This window comes from Halichoeres trimaculatus, unplaced genomic scaffold, assembly GCF_033239565.1.
Source record: "Halichoeres trimaculatus isolate MK-OKI-2021-1 unplaced genomic scaffold, fHalTri1.1 fHalTri1_scaffold_18, whole genome shotgun sequence".
NCBI lineage: Eukaryota > Metazoa > Chordata > Actinopteri > Labriformes > Labridae > Halichoeres > Halichoeres trimaculatus.
The window spans coordinates 909,638-930,445 of NW_027437196.1; the positions used below are offsets into that span (position 1 = coordinate 909,638).

General features: G+C 42.0%; 2 protein-coding genes across 6 annotated transcripts in view; both read left to right on the forward strand.

Annotated features, from left to right (window-relative positions):
- The window catches only part of sh3kbp1 (SH3-domain kinase binding protein 1), a 49,594-nt gene extending 37,955 nt beyond the window's left edge, over positions 1-11,639 (forward strand). For 2 of the 4 annotated variants that reach the window (XM_074693473.1, XM_074693476.1), the window contains 11 exons: positions 2,367-2,461; positions 2,606-2,701; positions 2,791-2,842; positions 2,930-3,001; positions 5,457-5,592; positions 5,693-5,763; positions 5,963-6,069; positions 7,469-7,600; positions 7,889-8,100; positions 8,206-8,269; positions 9,770-11,639. In XM_074693473.1, the coding sequence (XP_074549574.1) occupies positions 2,367-2,461; positions 2,606-2,701; positions 2,791-2,842; positions 2,930-3,001; positions 5,457-5,592; positions 5,693-5,763; positions 5,963-6,069; positions 7,469-7,600; positions 7,889-8,100; positions 8,206-8,269; positions 9,770-9,808 (1,076 nt within the window). In that variant the 3' untranslated portion in view covers positions 9,809-11,639. The remainder of the gene's footprint in view (positions 1-2,366; positions 2,462-2,605; positions 2,702-2,790; positions 2,843-2,929; positions 3,002-5,456; positions 5,593-5,692; positions 5,764-5,962; positions 6,070-7,468; positions 7,601-7,888; positions 8,101-8,205; positions 8,270-9,769) is intronic. The other 2 variants (XM_074693474.1, XM_074693477.1) reach the window with 2 other exon arrangements.
- A 1,445-nt stretch (positions 11,640-13,084) lies between these two features.
- The window catches only part of map3k15 (mitogen-activated protein kinase kinase kinase 15), a 31,447-nt gene continuing 23,723 nt past the window's right edge, over positions 13,085-20,808 (forward strand). Inside the window, exons 1-4 of one of the 2 annotated variants that reach the window (XM_074693467.1) lie at positions 13,085-14,385; positions 18,390-18,529; positions 18,967-18,990; positions 19,784-19,977. In XM_074693467.1, coding sequence (XP_074549568.1) covers positions 14,076-14,385; positions 18,390-18,529; positions 18,967-18,990; positions 19,784-19,977 — 668 coding nt within the window. In that variant the 5' untranslated portion in view covers positions 13,085-14,075. The remainder of the gene's footprint in view (positions 14,386-18,389; positions 18,530-18,966; positions 18,991-19,783; positions 19,978-20,808) is intronic. The other variant, XM_074693468.1, reaches the window with a different exon arrangement.

Consider the following 20,808-nt stretch of genomic DNA (forward strand, 5'->3'; position numbering starts at 1 on the left):
GCGCCCCCTGGTGTCATTTTTCTTCTCTGGTTTAATCCTAAACATGTTTCAGTCATGTTACTCGCTGACAGACTTCTTTAGGGGAAGGTGCCTGTCTTGCAGGACAGTGGAGATATGACAGCGCCCTGTTTGACTTTCAGGATGTGGAGCCAAAGATGAGGAATAATCTGATACAGATAATAAGAAGAATGTTTGTTAAAGCCTCAGAGAGCACAGTGTAGAGACTCTGGGAAACAGAGGAATGTCAAGCTGACACCTTCAGTGTCACACACCACGTTAGGGACGACAAACAGGAGCAAAGTGGGACAAAGAGCAGGCAGATAGCTGCTCTGAAGGACAGATTACAGGAGGCTCCAGATTAGAAAACAAGACACCAGGAGAGAGATGAGTTCATACAGACGTTCAGAGACAGACTAACAGGAGTGTGATGGTGTAGCTTCAGTGATTTGCACAGACTTTTTAAAGAACAGTAGCCTGAAGAAGAAACACACCTACTGCTTGTTAGTGCTACACAAGAGGGCGCTAAGTTCCTGGTGTTTTTAATGGCACTTTAAACATGTTTATCATGTTTTGACTAGCCAAGGGGGCACTTTGGCACCATTTTGGATCCTGAAAGAACGCTTCAGCGTGCGTTTTGGCCCCAAGAGGACACTGAAGCTTGCACTTTGGCCCCAACAGGCTGAAACTTATGTGTGCGCTTTGGCCTTAAGAGGATTTTTTAACTTATACTTTGGCTCCAAGCAAACACTTTTGTGTGTGTTTTGGTCCAAAGAAGGCACCGAAGCTTGCAGTATTGCCCCAAGAGGACACTTTAGCCTGCACATTGGCCACTAAGAAGGCACCTTAGCTTGCATTTTGGCCCTAAGAGAGAACTTGATGTGCATTTTGGCCCCAGGAGGACACTTGAGCCTGCCCTTTGGCCCTTAGAGGACCCTTTTGTGTGCGTTTTGGCCCCAAAATCAGCACTTTTGTGTGCACTTTGCCCCCAAGAGGCAGTTTTGTGTGGGTTCTGGCCCCCAAGAAGGTACCTAAGCATGCAGTTTACCCACAAGAGGACACTTTTTTGTGGGTTTTGGTCCAAAGAAGTACCTAAGCTTGCACTATGGCCCCAAGAAGGCCCCTTAGCTTGCACTTTGGCCTAGAGAAAGCACCTTAGCTTACACTTTGGCGTAAATAAGGCACCTCAGCTTGCACTTTGGCCTAGAGAAGGCACCTCAGCTTGCACTTTGGCCTAGAGAAGGCACCTCAGCTTGCACTTTGGCCTAGAGAAGGCACCTCAGCTTGCACTTTGGCGTAAATAAGGCACCTTAGCTTGCACTTTGGCCTAGAGAAGGCACCTTAGCTTGCACTTTGGCCTAGAGAAGGCACCTCAGCTTGCACTTTGGCCTAGAGAAGGCACCTTAGCTTGCACTTTGGCCTAGAGAAGGCACCTTAGCTTGCACTTTGGCGTAAAGAAGGCACCTTAGCTTGCACTTTGGCCTAGAGAAGGCACCTTAGCTTGCACTTTGGCCTAGAGAAGGCACCTTAGCTTGCACTTTGGCCTAGAGAAGGCACCTTAGCTTGCACTTTGGCCTAGAGAAGGCACCTTAGCTTGCACTTTGGCGTAAAGAAGGCACCTCAGCTTGCACTTTGCGTAAAGAAGGCACCTTAGCTTGCACTTTGGCCCCACGAGGACACTTTAGGATGCATCATGGCTCCAAGAGAACACTTAAGCACCCATTTTGGCCTCAAAAGAACACTTTAGCGGGCTTTTCGGCCCCTAGAGAACACTTTAGTGTGCACTTTGGCCCCAAGTTGGCCGTTTCTCCTTCTCTGTGTTTTTGCTACAGAGTGGGCACCTTAGCGTATTTATTAGATAGTTTTGATTTTCATCTCGTTATATATATATATTTATTAAAACATGCACACCTATCACTTTGTACTTTAGAATAAGGTCCTGAACCTCTGAGAAAGGTTTTTGATCTGAGAAGTTTGAACAGGTGATGAAGTTTAGGATGATGGAGAATGAATGTTTCTGTTTCTGGATGGATGTCAGGACTGGATTTAACTGGATATATATGAAAACAAAGTGAGAGGACAGATTGTTGATTCATATTCTTAAATATGAAGAACAGGAAATATTTAAACTACATTTATATCCCAGCACTTGGTGATTAGTTTGCTTTTAGTTTTGAAGCTGGCCTACAGTCTCCTTCTCTAATCCCTCCCTGTCCCAAGATTACTCTGTTTACTGTAAACTCATACAGCTCTAAATTCAGAGGGAAAAACTTTACTGAAGCCTTCTGAAGTGAAATGTTTTTGGTAAACTGTAGATCATCTCTGCTCTCAGATTTCCTCTCTGACTGTGTCTCCTCTCTGACCCTCAGGGCGCGAGCAGTGTAAGGTCCTATTCCCGTATGAAGCACAAAATGAAGACGAGCTGTCACTCAAAGAGGGAGAGATCGTCAGCATCATCACAAAGGTCAGTCAGTGTCAGTGAACGTGTACGTGTGGTGTCTCTGGTTCGTTAGTGCAGATAATAAAAGCACAGTTTGCATCCAGCGTCTGCTTCCTGCACCAACCAGACGTTTAATCCTGCGCTCAGACGAACACCGTTTGTTTTCAGGAGTGTGCGGATGCCGGCTGGTGGATGGGGGAGATCGGGGGGAGGCAAGGTGTTTTTCCAGATAACTTTGTGAAGCTACTCGAGCCGGAGAAAGAGGTAATTCCAGCACAGAGGCACGCATCAGTTGTTTACGGTGGTTTTAAAGGCAGAGAGCGTCTAATTCTCCTGTCTGTTTGTGTTGACAGAGACCAAAGAAGCCGCCTCCACCCAGCGCACCGTCAGCAAAACCCAGCACAGGTACGGTAACACCCCCAACATTTCATTTCCTCTTTATTCATCTGAGCTTTGAGAAAAGACGAGAAATGTGTGAACTCTGACCTGTAGAGAAAAAGATGGAGGCCAGGAAGGTTCCTCCAGAGCGGCCTGAACATCTGCCTCAGAGAGACCAGGATCGAGGTAGAGTCCAGACCTCCTTCAGCTGCAGGATCTCTCCTCTTTCTGCTCGAGGCTGGTTTCACTCAGATACACAGGAAGACGTCCGCTCGATGTTTGAGAATCAGCTAAATTAGCTTCATAATGTAGCACAGGGTCACTTTAACACTTAATGAGTAATTTAAAAAGAGTCTCAACTCTACACTGTAAAAAATGTCTCTTTGAAATAAGGGTTGGATCCTGGCATCAGACATGTCCAGTAACTTCCTGTTATTTTACAGTGCATGTAATGTAGTTTATTTTCACAGTATATTACTGTATATTTGATTAAAGTATATAAATGTGAAATAACAGTCAACCCTGCCAACCTTACTGCCAGTATGTTACTGTCATTTTAAAGAAAAATCTTTTTTTTTTTTGTTGTGATGGTGTTTAGTAACCGTGAGTGAGGAGGGAACACAGTGGATATGAGCTCAGCTGTACACTAAGATGTTACACTGCAGGGGGCACAGACTGTCTGTGCTCGACATGGCATTGACTGTCTGTCTGTCTTTACCCTAACTTATCAACACATCTCGTTTATTAGCATAACACACTGAACAGACTGTAAAAATCAATGGGCCCGCGCCATGTGGAGCACAGACAGCCAGTACACGCCACTTGGAGCACAGTCAGCCTGTCCCTGTTACGTGGAGCATAGACAACCTGTCAATACCATGTAGCGCATGGACAGGTTGTCTGTGCCATGTGAAGCACAGACAACTTGTCCTGTGCCATGTGAGATGCAGACAGCTTGTCCACCCCATGTTAAACACAGACAGCCAGTAGCCATAGAGCACAGACAGCTAGTTTATGCCATGTAGAGCATGGACAGTTTGTCCGTGCCATTTGGAGCGCAAACAGCTTGTTTATGCCACATGGTGCCCAGACAGCTGCTTCATACCATGTGAAGCGCAGACAGCTTGTCCACGCCATGTTAAGCACAGACAGCCAGTTTGTGCTGCATAGAGCACAGACAACTAGTCTGTGCCATGTAGAGCCTGGATAGTTGGTCTGTGCCTTTTAGAGCGCAGACAGCTGCTCCATGCCACGTGGAGCACAGACAGTCTTCCCCCTGCAGTGTAACATCTCAGGCCACGTTTACAGAGAGACGCCCGCAAAGATTCTTCTTTTGCGTTTGGAAAAGCCACCTGCGCTCATACGACTCCAAGAGGACAAGTCACAACGATGTAGTGGCCATGCCAGGCCAGTAGGTGGCAATATGGTTGTTTATATGCTACTTGGAAATCAGCCATCATTGTTGTGGTTGTTCTTTCTTTTTCTGCCGTTTTTATTGTGTGAGACAGTTGACAATCCAACCTTGAGGTGCATTACTGCCACCAACTGGACCGGAATGGCTTAACTGGAAGTTGTGGCTGCGCGCGCAACCTTCACCTCAAACTGCGTGTGCGCATGTGGTGACGTCGGCGTTTCACCCTGAAATGCTCTGCTCTGTGTTTATTCGAGGCTGAATGGAGGAGCGTTTGGAAAACTCTCCAGAGTTTCCGACAAAATGCAAAGAAATTTTATCGGATTTGACTGTTTTTGGCGCCGTCTTAACACAGCCTCAGTGTTCAGCAGGGTCTCATCTCCACTGTGTCCCTCTCCTCGCTCGCGGTTACTAAACACCATCACAGCAAAAATGGCTTTGCTGTAAAATAACAGTAAAACACTGACAGCAGAGTTTTATTTAACAGTGTTTTTTTCACAGTGTTGTATTTAAACATAAGAGGATTTGACTGTTGAAGCTTCCTCATTAATTCGCAGCGATTAGTTACAGAGTGAGTTATCCTGAGACGGATCAGTTCTGTGTATCTGTGAGACCAGCCTCTGATTTGTTCAGCTGGCGATGAACGGATCACTAACACGCTCTAATCCAGACTAACACTGGCTGCAGGCGGCGTGTCGTCAGCGCCAGCGTGCAGCAGGTTTCTTTGTGGAGCTCAGAGCGTTGACGGCAGAACAATCGCTCTCAGCGTGTTTGTTCTCCTTTGTGCAGCAGAGGAACAAAGCGTCTGTTGACGGAACCGCATCGGCATCAGTCTGTGCTACAGGAAGTCTCAGGCTCTGTGGTTTTGGTCTCAGCAGACAGAAACAGAGACTCAGACTTCCACTGGTGTCTGCAGACGGCTTCCACCAGCGCAGAGTATCAAATATAAAACACATACATCCTCTCAAAGTCGACTAACCCAGGACCAGTCTGCTGGATGCTCCCTGACAGACCAGTTACCTGAGCCCGCTTTGACCTTTGCTCCTCTTCCTCTTCCTCTTCCTCTTTCCTCGCAGCCTCCGGCAGCTTCAGACCTTTACTCTCCGTCTGTTTTCATCTTTAACCATCAGCTCCTGGCTCATACCTCCTCACGCCTTCACCTTGTTATCCACGTGTGTGTGTGTCACTGTGTCTTTGTGCTCATTGTGTGTGTGTTCATCGTGTGTGTAGGTGAAGAGATGAAGTTTGGAGAAATCCCAAAGCCTTCCCTTCCATCCATCCTCCCAAAGAAACCCCTCCCCCCAAAGACAGGCTCCTCCTCTTCCTCACAACCCCCGCGGCGTCCCGAGAGACCGCCCCCTATGGCGTCAGTACTTCCTCACACACACACACACACACACACTTGTCCCATATCTCCCTCTCAGCACACACACAGCCTAATGTTGTTGTATGGTTTACCTGCTCAGGTGTGAAAGCCCCAAGTCTGAGGGCGGGGCTTCGACACCAGATTCTGCCCCTGACAGGTCACATGACCCTGGTGAGTTTGACTGACAGGAGCGTCGACCAATGAGATCAAGATGTGGGGCTGGAGTAACTGTCAGAGCTTCTTGCTGTCTCTGTCCGCTTGTGAAGCTTGAATAACAACCAGGTGTGTGTGTGTGTGTGTGTGTGTGTGTGTGTGTGTGTGTGTGTGTGTGTGTGTGTGTGTGTGTGTGTGTGTGTGTGTGTGTGTGTAGATGTGGATCTGGACGCGGTCGTGTCGTCAACAGAGAAGCTGAGTCATCCGACTGCGTCACGGCCTCGAGTCACAGACCGGCGGCCTCGCTCTCAGATCATCACGCCAGTGAGTGTGTTTATCCTCCTGCGCTCTTCGCCTGGTTTTTGCTCATGTTTGGGACAAAAGTCGACGAGTTTCAAACAGAACTGACAGGAAAATTAAAAATCAGTAAACACAAAAGCGTGATTCAGACTAGTGAGATGGAAAATGAGTTGTTTGCAGCAGCAGAGATGATTCCTGGGTGCCCTCCAAAAATATATTTTCCAACAGTTTGAGTTTTTATTTCTTTGGCGTTAATTAAACCAGCGAGTAATGTCTGCTCAGACGCTCTGCAGGGGACAGAGAGACAAAGAGACGAGATTTAGCCTCTAAGTCCTCTCCTCACTGAACAATCAGCACTCCTTTCTGCATCCTTTCAAAATAAAAGCTTCTCTTTAGTGGGTTTCTTTTAATTTCAAACACAGATTAAAATAAATACATAATTCAAGGCCTGTTTATCCAAACCTTAAATTGACACAAAAAATGACAGCGAATAAATGAAAAGATACAATTTTTAGAATAATATGTAAAATATGTTTATGACTTACAACTTTAAGAAAATCAAATTCTCTAAATTTTGCTAATTCTTCTTATTTTTTATGGGATTTTTTGTTATTGTGGTCTATAAATGGCCGTCATATTGACTATAACTTTTTTTTTCTGAAGATTTTTTTTCTCTTACTGCAAATGTTTCATTACATCACTTTTTAAAGTGTTGTAAACTGGAAGGATTTTTTTAAATTACAATAATAATAATTTTTTTGTATATTTTATTATTTTATTTTTTATTTCATTATATTTTATTTTCATAATTTTATTTTATTTTTTTATTTGGAGATCAGGCTTAAAATAACATAAGATTTGCAATAAATTTAATTTTTATATATATATATATATTTTTTTTTTTTGCATGGTCAGATTCTTGAAAAAAATCCCCAGCCCACTAAAAAAATAAAAAAAAACATTTAATGTGTTTTTCAAAATTAAAACATCATGTAACCAAATGGTCATTTAAAGGGTTAAAATAATTTTAAAAAATTAAGAATTTGATGTTTTGGATAAGAACTGAAGTCAATTGAAAGACTTTAGAAAAAAACCCTTGTTTTCAGTTAATCATAATTATTCTTTTTGCTAATAGCATCACAAAAACACCATGTTTCTGGTGGTTTGATGGAGACGGCTCCAGATCAGCTGACCCCCAAACATTGAAAATAAAAGCTGTAGTGTAAAATGGGAAATAAAGTAACCCAGGTCTCAGGCTGTGAAACAGAAAAATTAAGATAAATCTTCTGAGGCTCTCTCCTCTTTTTTCCTTAACGTAATATAAACTTTGTGACATTCATATTTAACAGTTTGCAGATCTTGTCATCTTCTGATCTGTCACTCATTTTCACGGGTCTCGTGTCTCCTCCTGTCGTCCTCTCAGTCCCTCCTCTCCAGCGTGGACATGGACGCTCCTTCAGTGGAGGACAGGAAGGACCGAGGGAAGGAGGAGCTGGAGTCCGCCCCACTCAGACCTGTGGAGGTCTCCCTGAGAAAAGGAGTCCCCAACATCTCAGTACGGCTGCTTCCACTGCTCAGTGTTTATCTGCTCCAGCAGGGGGCAGCAGAGCTCAGATATAAAGCTTTCAGACAAACATGAAAACAAGCTTCCTCTTGATTTTCATGATTACACTTTACACTCACAGATTAGACCTTTACTTCTGGTTAATAAGAGTTTCTTAATTAAAAAAAGACAAAGAAATGATCTCTTTATTTTTATATGGGATATTTTAATTCTAATACCTCCTTGGGCTCAGCTCAGGACTTCTTGAAAACCCAGACCTGTGTCCCCGTTTGTCCACAGGTTCCTGATAATAAAGCACCACTGCCCGCCAAACCCTCAGTCCTCAACCCGCCAAACTCCAGCCATCGCTCCATGTCTCCGTCTTCCTCCTCGGGCCTCACCCCCTCCCCTGAGCTCCGGCACTCGCCTCTGACCCCCCCCACACTGGAGGAACTCAGGAACCAGCTGAGAGACCTGAGGTCCTCCATAGAACTGCTGAAGAGCCAGCACAGGTACGGCTCAAACCAGAATGAGTGTGTGTGTGTGTGTGTGTGTGTGGATGAACCAGGCTGCGACGCTGATGTGTCTGTGTGCTGTGTGTGCTGTGTGTGTTTCAGGCAGGAGATGAAGCAGCTGTCGAGTGCGTTGGACGAGGAGAAGAAGATTCGACTTAGTTTACAGGTGAGTCAGAACAGACAGAGGTTTACAGGTACAGGAAGTCAGTGTTACCGCCCAAAGTCGCTGAACGAACACGAGCTGTCAGTGTGTGTGTTCTGACTGAAACACTGACAAATGTTCTGAGTTTGGTTCAATGCATTTAATGCAAACCCAAGACTTTCACACAAACAGCATCAAGAAATCTTTATCTTAACCTTCAGAAGTAGTCAGGGACATCTTGGTCCTTTAAAGTAATTATTCTTCTCAATTTTAGCCGTTAATTAGGTTTGATTACTCCACGTAAAATAGTATTTTGTGGGAAGTTCATTTTTTTAATAAAAAAAACCTTTAAATTGAAGCTTCAAATTTTTCTAAGATCAACCAAACACTGGGAGAAAATTTACAACCTTTTTAGGAAATTAGAGGGCTAAAATGTCCCCTACCAAAAAGTGCTATAAAAACAGAACAGATGATTTTTTTTTCCAACCTTTTTTTTTTGCTCAAATCTTTAAATTAACTTCAAGCTTAATCAAACATATCAAATAATTAATTTTTTTGATTTTTAACCCTTTAAATGCCCATTTAATAACATGATATCAATGTTTTTATTGTAGCAAAAAAATTGAGGTCTTTTGTATAATACATTTCGAAGGGCTGGATATTTAATTTAATTAATTTTATTTTATTATTTTATTTCATTTTATTTTGTCAATTAATTTTTATTTTATATTTTTTATTTATTTTATTTTATTTTATTAATTAATTTATTTTTATTTTATTTTATTTTATAAGACCAGGTTTAAAATAACATAACATTTTGAACTGACTAAAATTGATTTTGATGGGGTTTTTTTTTTTCCATTGTCAGATTTTTAAAAAGTCCCCTGCCCTTCAAAATGAAAATTGCTCATTTCATGTGTTTTTTTAAATCAAAACAGTGACATCATGTAATCAAATGGGCATTTACAGGGTTATAATAATAATAATAATAATTATAATAATAATAATAAAAACAATTCAATATTTAGTATTGTCAATTTGGACTGAAGCAGACTGGAAGATTTCAGGAAAAAAAAAACTAGGAAAAAATGAATTTCTTTTGTTTTTGTGGCAGTTTTGGCAAGAGGACATTTTTCCTCTAAACGCCTCAGAAGGTAGTGAATCACAACCTGTTTCCACCTCCTCTGGATGTACAAAAGTGAAGGCAAAATGCCCCTAAGCCAGATGCTTACTGGTGCTTTCCAGCCACAGGAAGTGATATGTGACTCTGGGAGGTTTAAGAAGGAAGCAGGAAGCTGAACAAAGCTGCTCCTAAAGCTGAAACACTGATCGATCTCTGCCCCGTCAGGCTTTGGATGTCAGAGATGGAGTGGTGTTGCATGTTCAGGTCTTCAAACTTTACAAAGAAAATGCTGAAACCAGAGAAAGATGCTCCATGAAGCTATGACAGATCGATGCTCTGATGCTGTAAACAAACTAAAGATGATAATCCTCAGCCTGACATCCTGTGTCTGTGTCCAACAGATGGAAGTAGAGCACATAAAGAAGAACCTGTCAAAATGAAGAATCCATCATCATCATCATCATCATCATCATCATCATCAGTGCACTCTGCTCGCCAACACTTGGAAGCGTTCTCACCGTTGGCCGGAGAAACTTCAGCCAAAACGTTTGTGCCAAACGATCGTCACGATCGGCGTCAGCATCCACTCATCACAGCGGGAGCAGCCACTTCCCCTCCCTCCACGCCGCCTTATCCTGTGTTCGCTTTCTTTCTGTTCAAGAGGCTTCTCTGTTTCTGCTTTTTCCTCAACGCTTGCTGTGCCACCGGTACGGACTGACGAGGCCTGTCTGCTCTGACGAGGCCGTCACCGCGGCCTCATGGCGGCGTCACTGCGGCCTCTTCGGTACTTTAAGTTTCTGAGTTTGAAGGAAACTTTGACCTTCAGAGCCCGGTTGGTTCAGGCGACCTCTGTGCTGTTCTGTGTCCACTCTGCGGCCTTTGCCTCACATCTGTTACTGTGTGTGAGTGTGTTTTTATTTTTCTATCACAGTGGGGACCCCCCTCTGAAGCAGGTTGTCTCGGCAGGTCCTGACTTCTTTCGCTAAAGTTCAGAGTTAAGGTGATCAGAAAAGACTTTGAGGCACATTTTGGGGGTTAGGGTTTATTCTTCTGCACACTGAGCTTCATGTTTCTATCAAACACAGCAGGTGCAACAGACATGAGCCACATAATCAGGCAACCCTTGTTTTTAGTTAAATATTTAAGATTAAACTCAAAGCACATCATAAAATATCAGTTTCATAAAACCCTGCCTGAGTGGCAAGTTACGTCTTAAAAGACACATCTTTGGAAATCTGGTTGAGATTTTTGGGTTTCATTTCACAAGATCAATCCTGCACACTAACGAGAGCGCTACAATAGCAGCTAAGTAGCCTAGCATCACAAAGAGACTTGAAGCAGAAGGAAACAGCTCACCAGCGCCCCTTAAACAGAAATATTCACATGCCTCGTACAAAAACTGAGAAGTTAAAGTGAAAACTTTTAATAAGCAACAAGAAATTTTCCGTCATATCTCCATAAAAGCACAAGATGTTGGATAAATCTTTCAAATGAACAAATTTTGCACTTCACAGGTGCTGGTCTTTAAATTTTGCAGGGTGAGCTTTCTCTCTGTCTCTGTTTGGGTTATGCTAAGCTAACTGGTTTCAGTGCTCCAGGATTAAGCAAAGATGCATATCTCTTCTTCATTTTAAGAAATTTCTTTGACACTCTGAAATATTTGGCTGCAGATCTGCAGAAAAGCACACGCCGGCGCTAACACACCCTCCCTGTGATTTCTGTTGAGTCGTGTGTGTGTGTGTGTGTTGCCTCACGAACAAAACCTTTTATTTAGCTTTTTTTTTAAATTGTTTTGCACTTTTGCTCCACAGCTCCTTAAATCAAACCCCACTGTGCTGGTCGCATCACATCTCCAAACATCCAAAGCGAGATGCATCTGATGTCGTGGTGCTCTTTCAGTAGCAGTTTAAGGGTGACGTTACACACAGGGTTTCAGGAATGTAGTCATTGAAGGGACCTCCCAGGTTACTGAAGACAAAGTGTGTGTGTGAGTGTATGCATGTATGTGTGTGTGTTTGGGGTAGCATGTACGGCTGTTTGCCTCCCTTCCTTATATGTGCACAGAATCTATGGCAACCCGTCACTGTGGCCTTCCTGTTTTTGACTCCAGATCTTTGTTTTTTTCTTTCTTTGTTTCTTTCGTATGACGACAAGAAAACTGCAACAACTGAGGCTACAAGTTGTTTTCTTGACTTGGTCCTTTCTCTCCAGGATAGTGATAAATATATACTTTTATATTTCAGTGTAATAAAGATGCTATTATGTACTGTACGTGTGCATATTTTCTTTTTCATCTGTGACTCAAACGTTGCAACTGTCTGCTGGTAAAACTGTTGACGTCAAAACGTAGGAAGAAGGATTTACACAATTCATGTGATTGTGTCAGTAACGTAAAAAACTGCAACTGACAGACAGATTGAAAGAGAAAGAGAAGTGAAAGTTACTGAATTAGACTTAAGGAGAACTCAAACCTCAACTTAACTTCTGCAACTGCAGTTTAAAAAAATGAATTAGATCCAAGGAGCCACATGAGGAAACTTATGGTAAGTATTACACCCAATTTCTCTCCCAAGACAAACTAACCCAAATCAGCAGTTAAATGGGGAAATTAACCCAAAGAACCACTGTTTGCTTTTGTTTTCTAAAATTGAATCAGAAGGTTGCACTCAGCTGCTCCAAGAAGCTGCGCTAAAAAGCTGCGCTAAAAAGCTGCGCTAAAAAGCTGCGCTAAAAAGCTGCGCTAAAAAGCTGCGCTAAGCTTTAAAACCTAATCATGTGGGCAGCACCCTGCTGTCTGGATAGTGTTAGCAATCAAGAAAATTATCTTGTTACCCCAGGAAAATTAGCTTTGTTTCTGCAAATATTGAGAAAAAAACTTCAATGAACTCTGTATCGCTACAAAACAGGAAAAGATAACATTTAAAATGTACTTTTGTGGCTTCCATAAATACCAGCTAATGTTAAAATGTAGCAGTTCTCCAGCTAACATATCCACAGCAATTCAACTTACGTTAGTTTTCCCACATTTGAGCTAACATTACCATTAGCTAGAATTTTCTTAGCTATGTACCTAAATATGTTAGTATTTAACAGGCTGGAACTAGCATCTTTACAGTGATTTAAAAGGAACAGCATAAACGTCTATCCTGGTGCATTGTTAGCAAGGAGGTAGCATAATGCTAAGTAACCCCAAAACCTGTTAGATGATCATTTTCACCCAACTGACCCAAAAATAGAGTGAAAACGTTGTTGTCAGTGGCATTACTGATGTTAAAACCCATGTTATCAAGTTTAAATGAAATATTTTAAATATACTTTCAGATTATAATTTGTAACAAATAACTTAATTTCACTTTTATAACTTCTTGGAAGTTAAATGATTTAAAACTTGCCATTTTTGTGGTTAAACCATTTTAAATTGAATGAGATTTATTCTTTAACTGGTTAAAAATAGTAGAAATGTCATGTAAAATACCATGACACAAACGCTAACTCAACACTTAAACATCTAAGATATCGTTTTAAAATTTCAAAGCATATTCTTGATACTAACCCTCATTTGTTAGTGTCCCAATAACTTAAACATAAATACATTTTGCAAGCAGCTAACGTTAAAAGCGGTTAAAAGGCAAGGATTTCAAGCTAACATACCCACAGCATTATAAATGAAAGCTACTGTTAGCTCCTGAGCTATTAAACCGCTAGTTAGCATTCCGTAACAACCTTGCTAACACTGCTGTTAGCTTGAAGTTACTGTGGTGTGTAGCCGTTGATAACTCTGTTAGCTTTCCGTTTGCTGACTGGTTAAATTTTGTTAAACATAAAAACAGTTTAATAGTCTTTTAGTGACAACAGAAGTCGATTGTAGCTGGTTTAACAGGATTTAAAAAGAACGTCGTAAATGCTAGGCCTAGTGGAAAATTAGCTAGGAAGTAGCTCGATGCTAAGTAGCCGCAAAAGCCGGTAAATTATCATTTTCTTCTCGTATGCGGAAGATAACTGTGCAAAGAGTAAAATTTGACACCTTTTCATCCATTAACTACGACAGTGACATGTTATCTTGTTGTAAAATAGACAGCTATAGCGTGAAAACTAGTTATGTGATTAGCATTTGTTAGCATTCTTCTAAAGTGCAGTTTTCCTTAACATAAGACAGATCGCAGCGTGTAGCATGTGAAGGAGGAATAATTCATGTGCTGGTTTTATTGGCCGTAAGGACATAGCTTGGCTGCTGTTTGAGAGGGGACCAGGCGGACAAACCGGTTTATATTTAGACCGTGAACGTGTCCGGCTGAGGAGAGCACAGTCCTGATTGTATCTGCTGAACAAACAACCCTGCGTGAGGAGCTCAGACCAGGCTGAAGGAGAGACAGACAGACACACAGACGAGAGGGCGGAACTTCTGGATGCATTTCTGTCTCTCCCTCTCGGCCCCCAAACTGTGCTCCTCTGCCTCTCGGATCTGGTCCGATCCGGTCTGGGTCCAGCGGGCTTCTTGGTGCGAGATAATCTGCAGGTGATGTGAGTTAATGAGGCGGAGATGCGGGGGGACAAACTCAGACGCGCTCCCTCCGGCTCCAGGTGCGCAACAAGTGAGTGAGAGGAGGACACAGCGGAGGAGAGAAGAGGGGACAGACGGGAACCGAGAGGTGGAAAGTTACTGGAGACTCAAGGAGGGAAAGCAGAGACACGTCCCAGAGCCGAGCGATGGACTCCGGGCAGAACACGCAGGTCAGCGACATGGGAGGGGAGCACTCCGCCGGGGTCTGCCTGGTGGAGCGGGACCGGGAGAGGGGCGAGGTGTCCAGCCCGAGCCCGCCGGCCAAGCAGCGCTCTCTGCGGGTTGTGTACGTCCTGAACGACGGGCTGAAGGCGGTGATGGCCAGCAGCCCGGAGTCTGGAGCTCTGCAGTGTCTGCAGAGAGCCTGCGACTCCGAGAGCGCTCTGCTCACCACTGTCACCTTCGGACGGCTGGACTTTGGGGAGACCTCGGTGCTGGACAGCTTCTATGATGCAGGTGAGGGTCTCGATTCATGCATGGTCAAAAAGTCACCTTACCTGATTGTTTGCATGCTTGCACACTGATATGAAACATCACGTGACTTTATTCCACTTTATTCTCATCCGCATTTTTTGGTCACATGTTGCAGTCCACTTTTAACTCTCTCTATTTCTGCTGACTCTACTCTGACTTTAGGAAAAGATCCCCTGACTGTCAAACCTCCTGGTGCTTTGCATGGAAAGTCCATCTGTTGTTACTTTTTCTACTTCCTAATATAAAAACAGTTGTGCAGACACACACACTCTCAGAAGACACACACACACTCTCTGAAGCAGCTGTTAGCAGGTTGAGTGAGGTGATTTCGTGCCAAGAACACTGTGCCTCATAAACAGTTCTTCCTTTTGCACAAATAACCCTCATGCATACTTTTACATGTGCACATCAGTGTAAAGATCAAATCTGTGCATGTGTCAGACGTAACAAAAACCCATCCCATGATGCTTTGATGAACAAATTACAGCCTTGAAATCTTGTTGGCAGATAAAAGCACCTCAGCTTTTTCAAAACTTGTGCAAAATATGTCAAAACATACAAATGCATTGACTCTGAACTTCCGTGATTGCACTTATGATCACAAGAAATGCATAATGTGGAAACTCTTGCAGCGTTTGTTCTGCAAATCTGCCCATTGAGAAATGATTCATAATGACCTTTGACCTCTTAAACCAGGGGTCTGCAACTTTTATTTTTAAAAGAGCCATTTTTCCTCAGCTCACCTGGATCAAAGTCATTCAGGAGCCGCAAAATGGACTTTATCTTCACATTAAGACAAAAAAGTGTATAATCAGGTGTATAGTTATCTAAATGAGAAGTTTTTGTGTTTGTAAATTTGTACATGTGATTTCTTAGTTTTTTAATTTTGATAAATTTGCAAAAAAAAAAAAAAAAATTGTAATGTCATGGATTTTTATAAATTTGAAAAGAAATATGAAATTTCAATAAGTTGGAAATTAAAAAATAATCAAAAATTTGCTAAAAAAAAAAGAAATTCATAATGTCACAGATTTTTATAAATTTGCAAAGTTTATGAAATTTCAATGAGTTAGAAATTAAAAAATTATCAAAAATTGGCAAAATAAAAAAAATGAAATTTATAAAAATGTGCAAAATTTAAAAAAAATGCTGAAATGTCATAAATTTGCAAAAAAAAAAAAAAAACAATAACCTAAATAATGCAATTTCAAAAAATTCGCTTGATTTCCAAAAATGTTAAAAATTTCTAAATTTGCAAAAAAAGAGGGAATTATGTAAAAAATTCAAAAATTTAAATCTTCAAAATATGTGGAATTCTTTTTCTTAATTTGCAAAAATGTCAAAAAATTGGAATAAAAAAAGTCCCAAAAAATACAAGATAACGGCGAAAAAATTACCAAAAAAAATCAAAAGCTTTGTTCCAAGAGGTGATGCATTTTTAGTCCAAATTTTGCCTTTAACCTTTGCTCACTGTTGCACGTTATCTGGTTATCAAGGTGTGGTCTCTTTGAGAGCACAGTAATTGCTGAAGCTGCATCTAAAGCATCTCGGAGAGGCGTGTGATGATTGTTGGGAAGAAAAAGTAACATGTTGCAGCATGTGGACATTAATAAGAAGGCACGGTCTATAGATGCAGGGCGCCTCAGGGCTGGGACGGGACTCAGAAATGGGCGTTTAGCATGTTACAGCATGAGGTGTGTTTCCAGAAAACAGCACAACATGCTGATCTGTTTAATCAGGCTGCACATCTGAAAAGCATTTTGCAGGCCTGCTCTGTAACTTTGCATGAGAAGTGATGTGGGTCATTCCTTAACTTTCCCTCCAACACCACCATGAGGTTCAGATTAGAGGCCTGCAGTTGTTGCGTGGCTGTCTTGGACGTTTTCTTCAGTCGTAGTTTCCTCATCACTCTGGTATTTACGCAGCTTTTCCTCAGAGGAGCCAGATCCTTTCCAGTGGATGCTTGTATAAACATCTTTTTTCTTTAGAGGCTGATTTTTAATCCATGAGTTGTTAACATGCACTGAGCTTAAAGTTTGTTTTTTTAGGCCGATGCATGAACATAATCACACACAGACAAACTCAAACACTGCTGTCGTGTTAACATCCATTCTGTATTTTCTCACTTTCCTTAGTGTGAAGTAAACAGATCATGGAGACAAAGCCTCAGAGGATAATTATATCCACCTCTCTATCTTTTTAATCCGCTTATATGACAACAAGGGAAATTTAAGGCCTCCAAACCACTGGAGTGAAAGAAAGTAAAAAGACAAGAGGAAGCTTTTTGTTTTCCTTTATCACCTAAAGACAACATGTGATCGGTGGATCGGCGAAGGCAGATTTTCCTACAGGGGTGACAAACTGCTCCGTGTTGTTCTGTTTCCTGTGACGGAGGGTCAGGGCAATCACAGCGAGGCAGACTGAGAGCTACCAACGTGTTTTCCTCCAAACCAGCCGTCCTCAGTGCCAGGAACTTAGATTTTAGTGGCTCCTCTTCCAATGAAACATCTGCTAATTACAGCACAGATTAAATATGAAACAGAAACATGAAAAAACTTCACCCACAAGAGGTGAAGGGTCATCTAAATCATCAAATATATGACTTAATTATCCATATAAGATGAGATTATTCACCTGAATCACTGACTTTATTTAACTATTTTTTTAGATAATTCTCCGAAATGTATGACATGTGTATTTGTATGTATTTTCCTCCTTCATTAGATTATTATTGTTAATTTATGAGATTATTCTAATTAATTTTTGAGATTATTCTTGTAAATTTATGAAATTATTCTTATTAATAAATTTGATTATTCTTGTCAAGTTCTGTGATATTTTTTGTTAATTAATAAGATTATTCTTCTTAATAAGGTGAATCTTGCTAATTTATAAGATTATTCTTAATAATCAATTTGATTATTCTTGTTAATTCAAAAACTTATTCTTGTTAATTTTTTAGATTTTTTTTTTCCTTTTTGAGCTAATTTTTATTAATTAATTAGATTATTTTTTCATAATTTATGAAATCATTCCTATTAATTAATTCGATTACTTTTGTAAAATTATGGGACAATTTTTATTAATAAATAAGATTATTCTTGTTATTTTATTAGATTATTTTTGGTATTTTTTGGATTATTTTTGATAGTATTTGAGATTATTCTTAACAATTAATTGGATTATTTTTGTTAATTTTTGAGATTATTCTTATAAATTAATTTTATTATTTTTGTTACTTTATGAAATTATTCATATTAATAAATTTTGAGATAATTAGTATTGATTTATTAGATTATTCTTGTTAATTTATGAAAAATTCTTGTAAATTTATCATTTTATTTTTAATAAATTCGATTATTCTTGTTTATTTATGAGATTATTTTTGTTAATTTATGAGATTATTCTCCTTAGTTAATGAGATTATTTTTGTCAGTTTTGACTCTTTTTCCCTTAATACCACACGTCCTTTTTGCACCTAAAATTTCAGATCACTTTTACGGATGATCTTTAACAAAGACAGCACGGTCACTTTGACATCAGGTCAAAATAAAACACAAAAACCTTTGAGTTTATGATTAGTTTTTAGCAAATTAAAAATGTGCAAAATTAAACTAACAACTGTCTGATTTTTTTTTTTTTAATTAAACTGAAGAGAAAAATAAAACGGTTAAACTGTTAACTCTCCCTGGTTCATTGATGTTGTCTGAACAGGCCCTGCTGTGAAGTCAAACTGTAGCAATGTAGCGCCAACTACTGGCGAGGAGGACTAACCGCTCACAAGATGATTTTGCTTTGGGTATCGGCTGCTGGTATCAGCCTGATACCAGTACTCGCCCATCCTTCATGAAATGCAGCGACATGTTTTTGTGTCACATAATGTGAAGTTGTTTGACCCGTCCCCCTGCTTCCCTCAAAGCCTGGCCTGGTATCTAACGCGGCGCTCTGGCAGCAGGTGGCGCTGACCGTCCTCTCTCTGCTTTCAGACATCGCCGTCGTGGACATGAGCGACGTGTTTCGGCAGCCATCGCTGTTTTACCACCTGGGAGTCAGAGAGAGCTTCGACATGGCCAACAACGTCATCCTGTACCACGACACTGACCCTGACACAGCACAGTCACTGAAGGTACACACACACACACACACACACTGATACACACTCACACACACACACACACACACACACACACACACACTGATACACACACACACACACACACACCTGTTTGAGTGTCCTGCAGATGTCTTTAAAGTTCATGGATGCCGTTCCTGCGCACCTCCTCAGAACAAAGTGGTCCACCAGGTTATTTTCAGACTGATGTCTGTGTGTGTGAGTGTGTGTGTGTGTGTGTGTGTGTGTGTGTGTGTGTGTGTGTGTGTGTGTGTGTGTGTGTGTGTGTGTGTGTGTGTGTGTGTGTGTGTGTGTGTGTGTGTGCTGCCAGTGGGGGAAACAGCTGCTGGAAGTAGTTGACAGAAATTACAACCAGAGAGTTCACGAGGATTCACGCCGACGCTCTGATCTGAAATCTGAGCTCACATGCTCTTTGTTTTATCTCCCTGCAGGACATGGTGGCTCAGAAAAACACAGTAAGTTTCTGTGTGTGTGTGTGTGTGTGTGTGTGTGTGTGTGTGTGTGTGTGTGTGTGTGTGTGAGTGTGTGTGTGTGTGTGTGTGGCAGTGATTTATGCCACACAGTGTGTTCTGCTATTTCTGGAATCATGTTTGTGACCAGCACCAATCGTACTCTCAGTCAACTCATGCAGGAATGCACACACACACACACACACACACACACACACACACACACACACACACACACACACACGCACACACACACACACACACACACACTCAGTCAAACCCATGCATATGAAGGAAACTTGCATTCAGCTCATTTCTTCCTCTGTGTGACTGATTTTCAACGTGTGTATTCTGTGTGTGTGTGTGTGTGTGTGTGTGTGTATTCATGTGTTTATGTGTGTGTTTATGTGTGTGTGTGTTCTGTGCGCGTGTGGAGAAGGCCTCTCTAGGTTTTCCCTGGGTTCAGTTGCCTCCAGAGTACAGAGGCTCTGGATTGCGTAATAAAGTAGGTACCATGCTGCAGCAAGGCATGATGGGAGATTTCCTCACAGACTAATAATAAGATGTGTGATTAACACAAGTTAAAACACACACACACACACACACACACACACACACACACAGGCCTGTCGTTGGGTCATGTGATGAGCAAACTGCCCTAACAGCATGTTCCTCCTCTAAACCCAGAGTGAGCCTCGTTAGCCTCGTTAGCTGAACTCACCTGATCCTCGTTAACTGCTGATACAACCCTCCTCCTCTTCTCTGCCTTGACCCCCTCTCCTCTGTCGCCGCCCTGCAGGCATCCAGCGGTAACTACTACTTCATCCCGTACATCGTGACCCCGAACCACGAGTACATGTGCTGTGAGAGCGACGCCCAGCGCAGGGCCAGCGAGTACATGCAGCCCAGCTGGGACAACCTGCTGGGGCCGCTCTGCGTCCCCCTGATGGACCGCTTCACCAGCCTGCTGAAGGACATCCACGTCACGTCCTGGTGAGAGCGTGCTCAGCATCAGCGTGGTCACTGTGTCTCCTTTCCTGCAGTGTAATCTGGATCATTGATGTCTTCATGAAATGGTAGTAACATGTTTTGGTCCAAAAAGCCAATAAATCAAGCACAGCAGCATTGTTTCCAGGCTCTCATAGCCCCTCTGTTCAGAACGCTCTGATTTAGTGGGCGTGGCCTTCATATGTAAATGAGCCACCGCTGATACCGCCCCGCTCTTCCACGTCACTGAGAGCGGCGCCACGAGCTCCGAGTGCACAATGTTTAGAAAACAGAGAAGCTCCTTTACCGTAACATTACAGGCTAAAACAACAGGCTAACCGCAGCTATAGTTAGCATCCTGAAGCTAACACAGAGACAGGGGGGACACTGAGGAAAAGCTCTTCCATCTGCTCCACAGCACACAGCATTTAAAATACTCACATTTCCAGGGTCCCAGGTTTGTTGGAGGATGGTTGGTAATGCGCCTGGATTCAGGACCAGTCTATTGGCTAGCCCTCTGTTGGACTGTCCAAAGTTGGAAAAGCAGTCGGCCGTGAAGTGACTAGCACACACATGCTCAGTTTGACTGAGTGTAGCTGGAACATTTCCTGATAAATGAACTCTAGACACTTAGTCTGTCTGAGATGGGAAGCTTGAGCATGGAACTATGTGGCTGTTTACAGCCAAAAACAGAGCAGTGATGGCTCTTCAACTTTGGCATTCTGCTCCTCACTGCTGGAGAGAGGAGTTGGGCGGGGAGGGGGTGCGGGGGTATCTGCTCCGGTGGACCAATCAGGTCAGACTTGCTCCTGATTGGTCAAAAAAGGGAATCGCTGA